We start from the raw sequence: 13,339 nt of genomic DNA, 5'->3' as shown, positions 1-13,339 counted from the left end.
TAATCCCAAAGTTAATATAAAACCGAAGAACCCTAACCAGATCAATTTACACAATCGATAGTTCGATTCATCTTATAGAGAGGCAAGGAGCTCAAATTATACCTATTATATGAATTTATAAATATATTTAGCAATGAGCCATGTCCTTGGCAAATAAAAAGTAACACCTCAGGAACAAAAATAATTAAACATTCTTTAGTACATATAACTCGGTGTCTCTTCAGATTTTTTAATTTTTCTGTCTCTAAAACAAAGCCAACTGCTGCCGTCATTCTTAGCATGAATAGCTCCCGACATGACCGCTCATTTGGACAAGTATCACTGAAATGACATATGTGCCAGCACGCTCGAGCCGTTCGTGGTCACCTCCGAAAAACGTTTCTTTGTGCAAGTCAGTACTTGCTCAAATATACGCATATGGCTGGCATAATGCTTACAACACATCTACCTTCAATAATAGAATACTTAAGAAATGACTATCCGCTATTAACTATGGCTATGAGTGCTCTTGCAATGACATTAATATGATTATCATAATTAAAATTTTCATTCCAAAATCTGGTCTATTTTATTGAATATTCTGATTTTATATCGAACAGAAATCAAATTGTCTAGTCAAAACAATTTTGATCAAATATTTATCTGATTTTAAAAGTGCAATTTTATCGAAATCAGTTAAGAGCTTTATTTAAAGCGGTAGCGGTGTTTTAGTAATAAAATTTATATCAATACCACAAAATCTTTTATCAGTGCCACTCCCGATTACTTATATTTGAATTAATATAGACGCAATAAAGTTAAAAAAAAGTGCACTTTAGGTTTTGGGCAAAATTAATTCAGCTGATTAGAATTTTTATCAAGAAATTTATCTATTAATTAAACATTTTAAAAGTGTAAGAAATAATATATATTTTTAAATAATAACATACAAGTTACAGTGAAAATATATATAAATATAAACAATAATAACAATAGATTTTAATAAAGTAAATATATCAAAAACTACAAATCTACTTCAATGATTGCATGTTTAGTTTTTTTTTAATTCTCACTAGCACTAGGTTGAATCAAAGCTGTAGGCAGTAAGCGCAGTATGTTTGTAACAACCTTCTCAATATGCTCTCGAAGGCTTCGAAATTATGATTGGAAATACAAACGCAGTCATGCTATTCCAATTTATTGCTTAGAATATTAAGAACAAAAAGGCGTATCGCTTCGTCTGGATCTGAGGAAGACTACGACAGAATGGAACCCCGCCTTCAGTCGGGTTGTCTCATGATAAAAAGGGAATGCAAGAATTAAAGCGTACAAATCCAAATGGTATTTTATACATTACTGAGAGTCTGGCTACTTTTCCTCTCTAACGAAGTCTGACTAAATTGGTTTTAACAATAAGCCATATTACGCGTCACTCAACGGAGACCGAAGCAACGAGGTGACATTTCGCAGAGCCTGTCCAAATGTAACAACAGTATTCAACACACGACTGAACATGTGATTGGCATAGACATAGGATTTGCATAGTAGCTATCCCGGTGAGTGCTGCCTTAGTTTTGGCCTTAATGAACCTCCCAAAGTCAAGATTCAGAGACAACTCAATACCTTATAACTTGGGGTGGTTAGAGTATGGAAAGAATACTTTCTGAAAAGTTGGACTCAAAATAAACGAATTGCTTTTAGGGGTGAAAAGAAACGCGAGTAATGTAATGTGCTCTATCATGGCCTCTCTCTCCTAGTCTATTAAATTCTGGCTGCAACCAGGAGTGGATTGATACTACATAACAACTGTGCGGTAATATACGCATATACGAAAACCGAAAACATATGGTAATGACATATCTTTACTGTGCATAAAAAATATAGTTTCGGAAAGGACAGACCCTTGAGGAACCCCAGCGTTGAACGCCATTGGGTCAGACAAGCGGCCAGGACAACTACTTGTCCCTTCAACGACAGAAATCTAGGCACTCAGACTAGGGAATATTCTATATCTTAAAAGTGTACTAACAAGGCATTCTTCCCATACCCTGTCGAAGGTTTTTGAAATACGAGACTTCATAATTAAGAGAAGTAACCAAAACACAAAGTGAACCCAAAATGCACTATTATTTTAACATAAATTAAAATTTCCTACTGCAATGAAAATTACTTCTATCTCACACGTAACACCTTCCTATTTTTAAATTTAAAACACATATAAGATAAAAATGACGATTCAAAAAGATTTATTAAAAAATAATGTTACAAATTAAATTTAAAGCCACTTATTTATGTATAATGCGATGGATGGAAAAATAGATTGCGGAATATATACAAATCTTAAGTTCGTAAGCAAGTAAGTAGAGTGAAGTCTTCACCATTGTTCGCTAGAGCTATCTCCAACAAACATGTGGCGTGGTCCAAAAGATCCGGATTCGGCGAACCTGTATTGTATGTCGCTGAGAAGACCATTTTCTTCTAGGAATGCCATAACGTGTCCGTTCAACATACTTTTCAAAATCTGAAAGATTATTGTAGTAATTGAGATCGGAAGGTAGTGACCAGGGTCTATACGAATTACTTTCTTCGGTATAGGTACTATCTTTTTAAGCTACCAAGGTTTAGGAATTATACCACTCATTAGAGTCCATCCAATCGTTTCAAAACGTGAAACAATTCTGGTGCACATCATTTTTAGTACTATGCCTGGAGGCTGGAATACAATCCGAGCCATTAGCAGTGTGCTTAGTACTTGTTTATTAATAATGCGAACCGCTGTCCTAGAGGAACTATTACCTCAGTACCTATGTTAGGTACTTAAGTAAATATTCTTAAATTGACGGATGACTAACACCTCAGTCTTTGCTATATGATTGTAGATATAAAATATTTTTGTTTTTCGGTATAAATTCCAATATATTTTAATCCATACGAACTATATAATGCTTGGGTGATTATTTCTGTCATTTTTTTAAAGAACAACTATAGCAATAACGATAATTAATGAAATTGCCATTTGTTTTCATCAGGAGTGCTTTCTGATAAACCAGCTCAAAATTTTGATCTATATAACTGCAATTATATATATTTCATTCTTATTCAAGAATAAATTAATGAAACATTTTCGTTCTCAGAATTTAATATTATATTCTGTAGCCTATGTAATTATGTATTTAGAGAGAGATCGTTGTATTTATTTAAGAAAGACATTGCATTAAGTATAAAATATAAACGAATATACTAATTTTGTACTTTGTAGTATTTACTTATACGGTACATTATATCAATATCTCCTTATATAGCGCATTAATTTTCCTCATTTAACTAATTACTATCAATAAAACTTTACAGTAACATTTCAAAGAATAATAATTATATTTCTCCTTTTTATAAATTTATTGGGCATCATTGAATAATAATGGAACAAACTTAAAAGGTAGATGAATTAACCGTCATTATTGGCTCTTTAAATACCCTAAATAGATTTAATAGCTCATAAAAATGCATGAAAGTCTACGACAATACTATTGGTTTTATTTATAGATACAAATTTGTAGAACGGAACGTGACAAACGTCACACGGAAATAGTGCTTGCGGCTAGCGGGGCCGGCAGTGGGGGGTTAAGGCTTGACGTAAATCCGCGTCACGTCGGCCGTCGACGGGCCTCTCATTCAGTCAACCAGTGATAAAACAGCTACACTGACGCCTCGAAATGCAGCGCGCTTGACTTGCCGCGTTAAACCAACGTATACCTAATGCATCTTTGCCTGCCACTAATAAACCACAAGTGAGTTACAGTGACCGTGCGCTGAGACCTTGACAATCACGCAATGACCTCGATGGCCTTTTACAGATGTCAGCCGTCACCGCACGGACAGCGGCGATTTTATCACATCTTAGAAAATGACTGAAGGTCCGTACAGACATGAGAAGCCGGTAAGTGACGTCAGAGTATTCGTGTTTGCAAACGGACTAATTGCAAACTTATTGGACTGTGTAAAGCACGTTTTCTCCTTCAATCATTATCAATCAAACCGTAGCTTATCATAGTTTATCTATAAATCCCGATTCATAGATTGACTTTAACTTATTTATATCTATTAAACGAATACACAGAGCGGGCAAAGGTTGACACGAATCTACAAGACGATAAAATAAATTTCAAATGTTTTCCGGTTCATAAAAATACCGAAAAATAACATGTAAATAGAACAAGCGCACATTGTATACATATTTCATGTTTATTATAATATTTTCTGTAAATTCAACCAACAGAACATTTACTTATCACGGAACTGTCTCAACATTTTAAGATACATTTACATAAAATTGATGAATAAGGAAATATAACAATCATAATGTTGCACGGCTATAAAATTACTTATCGCAGATAACGATGCAAGTTAATTGCTTATTGAATAAAACATTAAAAATATTATAGTTCTTAAGATAATATGTATTTAATCTGTGACGATACATTAAAACACACATTATTGTCCGTTTTAGTGTTACGTAATACATAGGACTTGGCAACAGAAGTGTACTTTACCGCCATAATAAAAATGTTATTAACTATCGCAATATATCTTTACTTTCAAATCACATGATTGTACTGCAAACCTTGAGGCTATTGTCATAATAACTACTAGTAAGGACTAGGGATATGAATATTTGTGTTTTATCTTGCTTTTTATCCTCTAAATGCTGTATTAATTAAATGTTACTCGTGAATGTTATCACATTAGTTTTATTGTATCTCGTTCTCTGTATTTCACATCTGTTTTAATTAATTAGTAAAATGTCAATTCAAATATATAACATGGTTATTTAATTAGTTGCTTACAACTTCGACTCCAATATCTTTAGTATGATTTTGTATCGTGAATATTAAACCTACAGTATCAACGTTTTTCATATAAATCGTCCGCGTCACGAACATATCCGATGATACACGAATGATAAAGTGTCCATACAATTTCGGTGGTTGCTAAAACTTCTTACTAAGTTTTCAGTATATATGTATATATTTAGGACTATCAGATAAATCTTACCTAATCTGTCTAATAGCCAAAAATATGAACACTATTGATTACTTTTATTTAATTATTAACTAAATTAAGTATTTAAATTCAAAAAAATATGTTAGATCCTATCGTCATATATAAGAACTATTTTTTGGGTTATTTAGTAATTTATACGAATAAAATTCAAAGCTATTTTTGAATGCGACAGAATTATTCACGACATTTCAAGTAACGGTAGATGAAAGGCGTTGAAACTATACGTGTTAACGAAGACGATGTCCACAAAACATATACTAAGGATAGAAGAAGATCAAATAATGTACATACAGCAAGCATTACACCGACGCTATAGTATCATAAAAAATGTATATAAGTAATATATATTTTCTATAGTTTAGATAGTTCATAGTAGAATCATTATTCATAAAAACAGAATAAAAATTTCTAACCCTATATGTTTCGTTCACATGATTCATACAAAGCTTAATAATTGCCACAGCCTCTTGTTAGAGCAGACCATGTACCTATTATCTCTGGTTTAATTCGGTACGTTCCCGTAAAATTACTAAAAAAATATGAAAAAAAAAGTACTATCCATTAAATTTAACACAATTTTATGTTATATATACTGATTGTTTTTTTTTTTAAATAAAAGTCAGTTTGTCAATTCATCTCAATATATTCAAAAGCGTTAACTTGGATGTTCAGTAAGAGATGATATTAATATAGAAATTAATTAGTGTTAATAAAGTTGAGGAAGGTTGTGATTCTGGAGAAGACGGCTGGCCAACCGAGCTCACAGCCGAGGGCGAAATTGTACGATGACACACCAATCTATAAAAATTTAAAAATAGATTGATTAATGACATAACTGAGATAAGAACAGTTTGATTGGTGACATAGATAAGGAGGTTTATATACCAGCATGGGATTTCCATTTTTCATGACGACGAGTGGTCCGCCAGTGTCACCTTTGCAAGGGCCGGAACCACCGAGGGTGTTGGTGCAAAGATTTGAGTAGTGGATGTTACCTAAGTACGCTACGTCGCAGACCTCGTTGGATATTACCGTCATGCTCACATGACTCAAGTATTGAGCCTCAGTGATATTGCCACCTGTGAAAAATATAAAGTCTATACTATATAGATACAATAATATATATTTTTTTCCATTTTTACCAACATTCAGGCCCAGTTCACTTTTTTGTATATTCCCTAATAAAATAACAACTAAGACTGAAATTGAAAATTACTGAAAATTTATTGGTTAGAGCCCAATTCGTACATACATCAAGAGCTACATCCGGCACAAAGCGATCCAAATCTCTGCCAAAAAATGTTCCAACTAATATTATTTTTTTGCAACTACTCTACCAAGTCAATTACCACTAATACCAATTACTAAAATAAGACTTAATAGCAAGCATTCAACCAAAACCGATTAGAGACGAAGAAAAGATCACATGAAGTTCAGATTAAAATCCCAAAATTACTTTCATTCACATATCACGTCCTACGTATTGGTCTGGTTATAAAAAATCACATACCATCATTCTTCGCACCATAACCGGATGCAATAGCTGTGTAAAGGTGATAATCTTCAAAGATATCGAAACCTTGTGGCAAGGCGACTGTAGCAATGTTTGCTGCAAACACGAAAATTATTATCAGTGGTGCAAAAAATAGAAAACATAGCAGTGTGATAATAATTTAATACCTGATAACTGTACTGCTTCTGGCAATCGGACCATGGCTATGTCGTTGAAGGTCAATTGTGGTATCCATAGGGGGTGAGTTACGACATCGGTGGTGATGATTCTCTCTCCACCACTGAATAGCAGATTAGATCCGAGGACCACAGTGAACCTCCAAGCCTGGTTCCTACCATCCCACCAGCAGTGGGCAGCAGTCAGAACTCGGTCAGCCTTGATGAGAGTCCCGCCACAGACACCAATTCCGAATACGTTTCGTATATCGGATATAATACCAGCCTACGAATTACGCATAAATTATCAACTATTGATTATATAACATTAATCGTTTCAAGAATCTTCGACTCTATCCTAAATAGCGGATTAAGCAAACGGTCCTCATTAGTGTTACGTAATTTAAATATTCAAAATATTTTTTTTTTTTTTAGGTTTCATACAAAAATTGTCTTGTGTTTTGTTTCTTTGGTGCTTCATATAAAAAAGGAATAGGAAATTCGTTTATACCAAAATTAATTCATTTTAAAAATATGTACCTGGTATGGGAACTGTCCCACTTCAGCTGGTGATCCTCCTGCGATTCTTGAAGCCCTGTTCCTCAAGATCTCATCTTCAGCCTTCTTGAGACTTTCTGCAAGGGGTACGGCATACTTGGTCAGATAGCCATATGTAGAGATGGATGAAACTTTCGGGTTCAACGATTTCGCAGAGGAACAAGCAACCAGAAGGGCCAGAATTATTACAGGCTTCATCTTGATGAATGATATTATTGACAGGATCATACCATTTATATAGTTTTTTTTTATTAAAAATCTGATAATATTGATAAATTTTGATCGATATTTGAAAAATAATCCTTAATTATCGGTAATCAGATTTGTTACCCCTGCAATGAAAGTGATAATATTTTAATTCATTGCTACCGTTTATCTAACAGCGTAATTGCAATGTTTTTCTTGTTGCCGACGATAAATGAAAATTATGAAACGAAGTTTAGTTAGTTGATAGCAACTTGTTCTAAATGTATAGTAAAATTTTGCTGAAGAAACGTCGAACAAATCAACATATTCTTAATTGATAGATAAACGCTTTATATAAAATAATATAAACATGTGAATATTAGTTGTAGATAAAAATATATCTTTCGAACCTATTTTTGAACGCCATGATATAGAATTGCATATATAAAAAAGGATAAAATGTATGTAAAGTATTGTACAAGGATGTTAAAAAAACTGTACTAAAATACAGTATGTAGTAATACAAAGTAAAACATAAATTATTGTTTAAAAAGTATCAATATATTTTATTTTCAGTTTAACGGATAATTTTGCAGCTGTCATTAAAAATAATAATTTAATATGGAGATAAAAAACGTCTAACAAAAACCTATTCTAAAAACGACCTTCTTCAAAACAATGACAATATCTGTTATGAATCTGTCATGAGTAAAAAGTAATGCTCAAATATATTATTTATATAAACAACATTCGTTTCTGAAAACCAATTTGTCTGAAGGAACTACATTTTGTACTATAAGGTAATTCTTAATATTCGAGTTTTACAAATATCGTAGATCTTATAAACTGGGTATAGACTATAATACAAATTAATATCAGTGGATCGGATTTTGTGGTGATTTATTTTAATTTAACTGTTATTTTTAATAAGAAATTCATGCAAGGCATTTTTATTTCTACATCATAAGTTTATGACATCAATTGAAGGAATTAATTTATGGGTTTTACGCTTTTGTATTCAATGTCAAGGTCATTGCCATTTCATGTGATTTAGCGCCATTTTTAAATGACCATGCACTTTTTGTTATGTCATGTCATCAACAGGCTTTAATGCCAAATATGTGTTTCTTAAACGACTTTATTTCTTTCCATTTATACATTTTTCTCTTATTAATTTTTAATCTTGTTAAAATAAAGAAAAAATTAATTAAATTAGAAGATTTAATCAAACCATTTCAAACTTCAAACCAAGACTGTTTTTATGTATTTTGTTATCTATATTTTATATTTGAAATTTATGAGAAATGAAATATAAAAGATTTATTATTTCGTTGAGAAGATTTAGATTAAAGCTAAAATTCGCGAAGGTCGCCTTTGACTTCCGTATACGGCAACGAACTGTGTTCATTGTTAATGTTAAAATAAGACAAATATCCTGTTATAATATTCTGTTAATAAATGTTAATACATTCATAATTATTAATTCACATCTTGTGATGTGACATAATACATCTAATGTTATCTTTGTGTATAAAAATTAATTACTCCTTATATATCTTTCCCCTCCATTCATATCACTTCCAAACTGTGGTTTGCTAGCTCTACTGTCACTAATCCATGTTATTCCATATCCATGTAATGGTAATCATTAAAAGTAAGCTAGCCCCAAAAACTATTATATAAATATATCAACAAAACCAACAGAATACTATCATAGTATTTCTACATTCTGGAGACCATTTTATCATTTTAGAAATTGGGGTGGTTATATATATAAAATGTATTGAAAACTCGCTGTTAGCTACGGTTTTGAACGAATTTTAAACCTCCTTTGTGAGACGCATTATAATTGTGAGGTTTTATGCGATTTCTCGAAGATACTTTAATCAGATCCTGACTTGATGACAATAGAACTACCTCAAGACAATGTTCTTTCGATAAAAAAAAAACTTTTAAAATTGAGAACTTACTCTTTTTGTAACTCTGTAAAATAGATTTCTAAATTGTTTCCATAATATTACCTGCCAGTGAATTTCTCGCCAAAATCAGTCAAGTCGTTCCAGAGATTACCTCAAACAAACCAACTGACAGACAGGCAAAAATTAAAAAAAACATACATTCATATGTGTTTAGTGAAATTACAAACAGACACTTCAATTTTATTCAATGATCAATTAAATAGTTATGTATTTATCTGACTCGGTTATTATAATATGTTATTATGCGTTCAGATGTGTGTGCGCATTTGGCTGGAGGTGGGTCATGCGTGTGAACCTCGTCGGTCTGCGGGGGGCAGAGCCCTAGCGCTCGACTGGCGGGTGTGGGTGAGGGGCGCGCGAGGAGACATCAGCGGGTTCGTCCACAAGGTGGTGTTCAAATTGCATCCGCCAACTGCCTTCGTTTACCCCAAGAGAGGTATTTTATTACTATGCAATTTCCATCGTCATCCCAATCGTTCACGAGTATTCATACCCGCTTTTCAAATCGACCGTCATTTGTATGGATCTAGTTAAAATAAAGTCAATAGTTCACTGAATACTAAACAAACCTTTAGTAATACAATAGATTTGTAACTTTGCTATATATAGTATGAGAGTATGTCAATTATTCCAACCAATATCCTAAACTGTGGTGTCCAATACATGTCATAGTAATATTATTCAATTTAATTACACCAGTATAAAACAAGAATAAAATGATGTATTTATAATGTATATATGTTAAAAATGCTTAAGTAAACCTCATTATCGTTATCACACGTAGATAGTCCGTAAAGTTGGTAGAATGCAAACGAGATCGCACCAGTCACACGACCATTAACTTATTCCAGTAATACAAGAGCCGCCGTACGAGATCCAAGAATCTGGATGCGCCTCCATCAACATACCGATAAAGGTGTACCTGAAGTACAGCAGCAAACCAAAGAAAATCTGCCTCAAATATAGTCTCCATATTGAGAACAACAACAAGGCCAACTCGGAGTCACGCTGTGTCTACTACGATTTTGAGAATCCGTCGGAAACGCTCTGCAGTGCATTGATGAAGGGCGGTGGGGAGATCCTCGCTAGATCTGGCAACACCTCCAACACCGGGAAACTCGTCGTTTTATTCGACGAACGGACTAAATCTAAAGTGAAGAGATACAAGTTCATTGAACCGATACGTTGCAAACATGCCTCTAAGACCAAAACATCGCTTGTAGATGAAATTTGCCTGAAATGCGGCAGTTCCATCAGCTCCGATATAAGAAAGCAGCTGCGGACGGTCGACATGACGGAGGAAGAAATAAATCGTGTGTCGCAGTTGTATTTAGCTTATAATAGTTACGAGAGGTCTTTGAACTCTCTGACATTGCCTCCATTATCCGACCCCATATATAAAATACCAGAACTACCAGCGTCCTTACGTAGCGCGCTAACGAGTGTCGAAGCTGACTACGCGATGATATAGTGCCTTGACTGAACCGTGCCATGAGACTGTTATGTGTTCAACGTAGAAAAAATATATTACAATAAATATACTCTATTTTACATATATTTAAATGAATTTGTGAATAATTTATATATTTTAGTGTCAATTTACTTGATATGTGCTGTGAATGTGATCTCAAGGGTCAAAGCTGTAATATATAGATACCTAAGAAATTATACATAATAAATATAATATTAAGTTATACTTATAATGATGTTAAATCGGTTTTTATTCTTGTAGATAGTTATTTAGTGTTGCAACTGATCATATTTTATGAATTCATTGTTTAAAACATTGCGCTTCCCGTGTCGGTTCCATTTTTAAAATTATTCTCTATTATATAAACGTCAGTGACATTAAACAAAAAGTATTTATATGAAGATAGAAGAAATATTTTTTGTAATGAAAATATACATTAAAATACCTTAAGGACAGGGTATTGTGAAACTAGAATTAATGTTAATTTTAATCTAATAAATTGTCGTTGTGTAAGTTGTAAGTTTATTGTTATTAAATGTTTGTTGTAGCGCTGTAAGCCTATAACGAATTATATATTACAGATAATAAACTAATAGTCATAGTTGTTACAAGAGAAAACTTTTTTACAAATAAAATATGACGTTAATGGTTGTTTTAATTTTTAAATAGCCTAAAATTGTAATAAAAACCTTTTTTACTGCTTTAATGGTTTGTTGCTACTACCCTGTGTGGTACCTGAGTATCCTATGTACTACTATAGGGTATTGAGTCTAAATTGGGTAGTGACATCAGTCTGACTTATACTTTATAGACAATCCAGTGAAATAATATATATTTTATAAATACTGTAAGTTGACGAAAAACAACCAATTTTTTTTACAAATAATAATAATTTGTTATTAGTTTAAAAATAATGATAATGTTTATTGTAAAAAGTATTAAACTCAAACAGGTTTGGCAAGATTTTTTTTTTTGTAAATCTTTTTACGGCTCTGGATAAGAGTCCTTTTGAGCAGGTTTGGGAGTGTCAAATTAAGTTTGCCACGATCCAAAAACATTCATGATGATGATGATATACAGGAAAAAATCACTATGGAAGATGTTTTTCAACACAATTCACGTAGCATATTTTAAGCATACTGAATATTTAAAACCAAAAAGGCCTTGTCTCGACAAAACAGGATACAAGTGGCAATGACTAAAGTTCCCCTTAAACTTATTAAAAACTTTAAAAAACACAATTTATGAATTATGATATACCTGCAATATCGTGCGATAGTAGTAAATTAATATATTTTAAAATAAACTATAAATCCTTAAAAACACATAATATTCATGCTGGATGTAAATTTCATAAGACTTTAATCTATTTTACTGGATTTGAAATATTTTGCGATACCAACCCTGTTAGGATAGAGATTATTACCTTATGCATATAAGTAGGTACCTTCAATCGTGGTTAATAGACACAGTTTTTGCATTTTGGTTCATTTATCACATACTAGAAATACATATATATTATCTTGATTTCGCTTGATCTTCAGCTAAGATTATTAATGACTTAACATTTAATAATTAAAGTACCATTTTTACATATTTCTTCAAATTATAGGCCGTCCCTTTTTAAACATGAAATATGGCCGATATTGACGATGACAACGCCACTATGGAGAAAAACTGCTAGGACTGCCACAAATTTTGTAAAGTGTTTAGAGAGTTGTGTAGTATTAGAAAGAGCTAGCGTAAGGATATATAATATGTATTTACTCCTAGCATACGTGAGTACCGATAGTTTTGCTTAAAGTTAGAATTTTCTATAAATAAAATCTGTCATTTCTCCTAACTTTCAAAATATTTTCTTGTTTTGGAGGCAATAACTGAAAATGTTAGAAATGAATTATTTATATTTTTTTAAGGAGGGGACAACCCAGTCCCTGTTGTCCTATACTGTCTTTCGCATACTGCATCATCCCGAATAATTAAATACCTTGTCCCTATTGCCCCCTCATCTGTACCGATACAACCTCCTTGACTGTTAATAATTGTTAGTGCTGATGAAACATAATTTTAAAAGTTGGAAAGTCTTTTAACTCTAGTTTCAGACTTATTTTATTTAGACACCAGAATAAATATGGCACAATGAATTATTTGATATAAAAGTATCTACAATACAATAATAATTTGTTAAACTTAGACACCTCAATGGAATACAATTCAAACGCTCAAGTGTTGAAAGTTGTATTTGCAATTTATTTCAACTTTATATAAATAGTGGTAGTTCAAAGATTAAGTATTGTACCATACATTCTTTTCATTTTAATGGTTATAATTTATAGTTGACATCACTATTAGTCTCTATTTTTCCTAGAGGTGGGCGATTATGAGACATCGACATAATCGATTTATTTTGTTTTACTAATGTTGATAATCGATTATG

General features: G+C 32.4%; 1 protein-coding gene across 1 annotated transcript; it reads left to right on the top strand.

Annotated features, from left to right (window-relative positions):
* The first annotated feature begins 3,590 nt into the window (after positions 1-3,590).
* Positions 3,591-11,548, top strand: LOC116768055 (YEATS domain-containing protein 4-like). Its single transcript, XM_032658673.2, has 4 exons — positions 3,591-3,767; positions 3,834-3,916; positions 9,684-9,867; positions 10,283-11,548. The coding sequence occupies exons 2-4, from the start codon at positions 3,884-3,886 to the stop codon at positions 10,900-10,902; spliced, it is 837 nt and encodes a 278-aa protein (XP_032514564.1). The 5' UTR covers positions 3,591-3,767; positions 3,834-3,883; the 3' UTR covers positions 10,903-11,548.
* Positions 11,549-13,339: the final 1,791 nt, after the last annotated feature.

This window comes from Danaus plexippus, chromosome 19 (genome assembly GCF_018135715.1).
Source record: "Danaus plexippus chromosome 19, MEX_DaPlex, whole genome shotgun sequence".
In the NCBI taxonomy this organism is placed as follows: domain Eukaryota; kingdom Metazoa; phylum Arthropoda; class Insecta; order Lepidoptera; family Nymphalidae; genus Danaus; species Danaus plexippus.
This window is presented reverse-complemented; position numbering and strand designations above follow the sequence as displayed.